This window comes from Nanorana parkeri, unplaced genomic scaffold (genome assembly GCF_000935625.1).
Source record: "Nanorana parkeri isolate BGI_ZX_2015 unplaced genomic scaffold, ASM93562v1 scaffold397, whole genome shotgun sequence".
NCBI lineage: Eukaryota > Metazoa > Chordata > Amphibia > Anura > Dicroglossidae > Nanorana > Nanorana parkeri.
Genome location: NW_017306665.1, coordinates 1,056,856 through 1,061,409, shown reverse-complemented (window position 1 = coordinate 1,061,409; position 4,554 = coordinate 1,056,856). Strand labels below are relative to the sequence as shown.

Sequence of the window (4,554 nt, the reverse complement as noted above, 5' to 3'; positions counted from 1 at the left end):
TGTTTCAGAAAATATATAATGTCTGGGGGTTTGAAGTAATTTTCAAGCCAAATCCAAATGTGGATTATGACGTGTGCAAAAAAAAAAAAAAAACACAACAAAATGCCTTGGTAGCGAAAGGGTTAAACATTTGTATTGAGATTGCAGTTCATCACAGGAGTGAGCTTGGAGTGGTGACTACTTTACAACACACACAGGGACCATGGAGAACAAAAGTAGCCACCCTCCAGAAGGAAGGACAGTGTCAGCACCAATTCAGAGAGGATTTGAGGATCTACAGCCAAGTGATGGTAATAATAATAGTTAAGGCTTAATTCCTGAGTTTAGTGTCCCTTTAAATCAGCTTCCCCCTTCACTTCAGCTTCCCCCTTCCCCTCTCACATTAGAATATCACCTATCACGTCAGGAGCCCCCCTTTTTCACACCAACTCATATTAGGAGCCGTCCTTTACATTGGATCCCCCTCGTTTTACATCAGAGTTCCCCTTCCCATCAGAATACATGTTTGCTATTAATTAAGGTACTTGAATGCATTTTTAAGTTTTACTTTCTTAGTGTCACTTTAAAGGGAGGAAATCTCTTATTTTTTGCATGGGGTCCCCCTTTAAAATCCATACAGGACCCCTATCTGGGATAAGGGTCCGATATGGATTGTGATGGGACCACAGATCAGTTTTTTACATTTACATTTGTATGCATTTTAAAGTGGGGTGTCTCAAGATTTTGCATACTTTTAAAGGGTGCTGTAAATAAAAAAAATGCTGCTGCAGGCTCACTTCAAGGAACCACCTTGCCCCCCTTGCTGGCACTGATCCTGGCACAGGGGCTGAGCTGTGCCTGTGGGCAGGCTCGCACAGGGTTAAGCTGTCACTCCTCTGGGCTCAGCTGCCCGGGGTGGGAGGGGGATCGCTCTGCTGTAGAGAAGCGTGCCTCCGACAATAAGGTGCGCTGTGCATACAGCGAGCGGAGCCGGATCTGCTGCTCTGTGTGTGTTCGCGGGCTCCCGGAGCCATCCGACAATGCCGGGTCCATGGTGCCTCCCCGGAGCGGAGCTCAGCTAGAGCCTGCACAGAGCCCGGCCAGACGGAGACGACCAGCTGGTGCCTTGGTAAGTTCTTATTTCACCTGCGATTGCCTGGACGCTGAGCTGCTGAACTTGCAACCACCGCATCTACCTGTCCCCTCTATTCAATACAAGGATCCCTCTGGGGATATTAGCTCACCAGGGTCAATCATTACCCCTAAAAGTCTTTGATGACCCATGCCCTAGGGATCGTGTCTGGCTGACCCTTGTCGCATGCCAAACCTGAATTGGTAGCTTATTATTTCCTTTGGGGGCTCCTTTTAAATGTTGCCTTTGTTAACATCCTGCATATGCATTGCAGATAAATATATATTTATAAAACAAGTCATTGTGTAAAATGTTTAGCTGCTGGAATTGCTACAGTTTACAAAATTAGTAGTCAGTTATTCCATATATAGAGTGTGTTTGATCTACAGCGTGGGTTAAGGTTAACGTACCCCCTTATGTGCTGCAATTTTTTTACATTTTTGTTTATTTTTGGACCGTCGGTGGAAATGATCGGGCGCGCGCAGGGTTAATGCACTCGCAGCTGCGCTCGAAAAAAAACCCGAAAGCAGCCCGTCCTCTGTCCCCTGGGGTGTATGCTTTCTTCATGCAAGCTCAGGTTTCACAGCACCTTGCCGCACAGGACTGGTTAGCTGCTGCTGCAACAGGTGGAAGAGGCTGTACTGATGGGTGCTTGTTGTTTTGCAGGGAGATGGGAAACCACGTAGAGAAACTGACCCACCTAAGTTATAAAGAAGTGCCCACCGTGGACCCCACGGGGGTGGACAAGGACGACGGACCCAGGATAGGGGTCTCCTACATCTTCTCGGCTGATGACGACGACCTGGAGGACCCGGTGCAGGTTCCTGACAAGCAGGGAACCCTACAGGAGGATCTGCAGTACGACCACTGCAACGAGGTGGAGTGCTCGGTCTACTACAGGGATGAGTGCATCTACGAGAAGGGCTTCGGCTCCGAGGAGCAGCTGACCACCTATTCCCCGGAGAACCTTCTGAACAAATGCAAGCCCGGTGACCTGGTGGAGTTTGTCACAAAGAACCAGTACCCCCACTGGGCAGTGTACGTGGGGGACTTTCAGGTGGTGCACTTATTCAGGCTGGAGATCACCAACAGCTTCATGACTGAGGCCAGCCAGGGCAGGAGGGGCAGGATAGTGAACGGCCAGTACAAATTCAAACCCCTCAGCCCGGAGATGGTGGTCCAGAACGCCATGGAGCAAGTAGGGACCAAAGACCAGGAGCTCAGCTGGAGGAACTCTGAGTGCTTTGCCGCCTGGTGCTGCTACGGCAAGAGGGAGTTTAAGATTGGCGGGGAGATCAGGATAGGCAAGCAGCCCTACAGGCTGAAAATCCAGCTCTCGGAAAAGAAATGCCACACGCTGGAGTTTCAGAGCCTGGAGGACCTGATCATGGAGAGGAGACGGAACGATCAGATCGGCAAGGCGGCCGTGCTGCAGGAGCTCTCCAACCACCTGCACGGGGATGACGAGGTCAGGACCGATCATAACGCTAACTGACGGATTAAAACTGAAGGCTGCGAAATTGAGCTGTTCTAAGCCCTTCAGGCGGTTTTCAGGGGCGGTTTAATTCACATCACATGTGAAAGGAAAGCTGATGATTATTTCAGCTTGACATTAACCCTCTCCTCAGCCCAGCCTTCCTCCTCTACTGGTTTGCTGTAGAGACAGGTTTACAGTTTTTTTGTGTTTAGAGCCAATGAATAGCTTTATAAAGGGGTGTAGGTTATCTGATCACATTTCAAATGCCAATCACGTTGATATATTTTTCTGTACTGAGTGATTTAATTCCTGCATCGTGTACCTGAGCACTATGCATAAATTCCTTTGTATTTTGGCATTGAGTTGTTGACTTCTTCCAGTGGTCTTATATGTGCGCACTTGTGTTTTGAGGGTATCTAAGGGAAGAGCTGTATGGGGGTGGCTATGGAAAAACTGGAGGAAGGAAGACGTGCCAGAGGGGAGCTGTTGCCTGAAGCCACCAATCAGAATCCTTATTCTTTTATTTTCCTGGAGGGTGAAGGATTTAATCTGGTTGCCATAGCCAACCGCTTCACTCTTGGTCTAGTCTTCATAAATTGGCATGGTGTGTCCTCCATGGTTTTCTTCTTCCTGGTGTCTGCTCATGGTTGCCAATCAGAATTCTCTCTTGCAGTACGGGAGAATCTGATTTGGTTGTTGAGAGATGCCTTCTTCCTAAATTATAATATTTATACATGGGTGAGGCATTGTGACGGCTATTATTAATCATTTTTGTTCTGTAGGGTTCATGCTATTTCAGTTGGCATGGCCACTTAGACACCATGGGATTCCTCAACTTCATTTGATTAGTTTAGTAGACGTCATGATGACGGTGTGTGTGTGATTATGACGGCCTGAAATCTTATCTTGCCACTGACGTCTTTTTGGTTGGCGCTCAGATTCAAGCAAACCTAATACGGGGATTGTTCTTGCTGACCCACTCCTGAAATTGCTAACTGCCTGGCTTTACTACTACCCTGAGCTAGAGTGAAGTCAGCTCCCAATTGCCATGCTTGTTCCAAGTGACTTGGCAAGTACTAAAGCCATTGGATCAGCATGACAACCAAGGAACTAGTATTTCTTGGAGAAATGGCAACCTCTGTACTCCTCCACTATAGGTTACATTTTGATAGAATGTGGCTGGAAATTTCCCTGGTTTAGGTCATGCAGTTCAGTACTAGCCAGGTGCGTACTTTGAGGCCCGGCCAACAGGCAGCTTTACAGAAAATGTAACCAGACAACGTCTGAGTATTCCAGATCCCTGTGATACATTTTTCTTTTCTTTTTTTGCATGAGCGTGCATGACCTTTGAACAGTCACCAGACCTCACCCTTTTAGCAACGGCAATAATCGGCATTGGGTTTAGACACTGTAGCTAGAAAGTTGGAAAAGAAAATTTACAATTGCCACCTATGCTTTTTGCCTCCTGTAAACGGCAGCCTTTGTTCCCTTGCTCTGTAGAGGGGCAGGCCACCCAAGAGCAAAATTAAAATATATATAATCTAGCTAGAGAGTCAAACTACCTAACCATTTCCTGCATATCTTGGGGACTGATGGAAGAGGGTTAAAGTGTAACTATAGGCAAAATAAAAAATTACATTACATTGCTAATTGAATAATTTTTTACTACCTGTCTGTTATTTTCCACATCCTGTAACAAGCTAAACTGCCCAGCAAAAGTAGAAAATTACTGGGGTTGGAACAAACCATTTTGACACTGCTGGGGGTGCTTACAACAGTCAGCTTTTATTCATGTGGTAAGCCACATGAATTAAAAGCTGACTGTTGTAAGCACCCCCAGCAGTGTCAAAATGGTTTGTTCCAACCCCAGTAATTCTCTACTTTTGCTGGGCAGTTTGTTGCTGGAACTTAATTTTTTCTTCTTACAAAAGGTGGTGTGACATTGCTGCTGTGCAATTTTAGTGCG

General features: G+C 46.7%; 1 protein-coding gene across 1 annotated transcript; it reads left to right on the top strand.

Annotated features, from left to right (window-relative positions):
- Positions 1–920: 920 nt before the first annotated feature.
- FAM84B (family with sequence similarity 84 member B) lies at positions 921–2,925 on the top strand. Its single transcript, XM_018559460.1, has 2 exons — positions 921–1,108; positions 1,778–2,925. Exon 2 carries the CDS (start codon positions 1,782–1,784, stop codon positions 2,604–2,606), a length of 825 nt encoding a protein of 274 aa, XP_018414962.1. The 5' UTR covers positions 921–1,108; positions 1,778–1,781; the 3' UTR covers positions 2,607–2,925.
- The last annotated feature ends 1,629 nt before the right edge of the window (positions 2,926–4,554 follow it).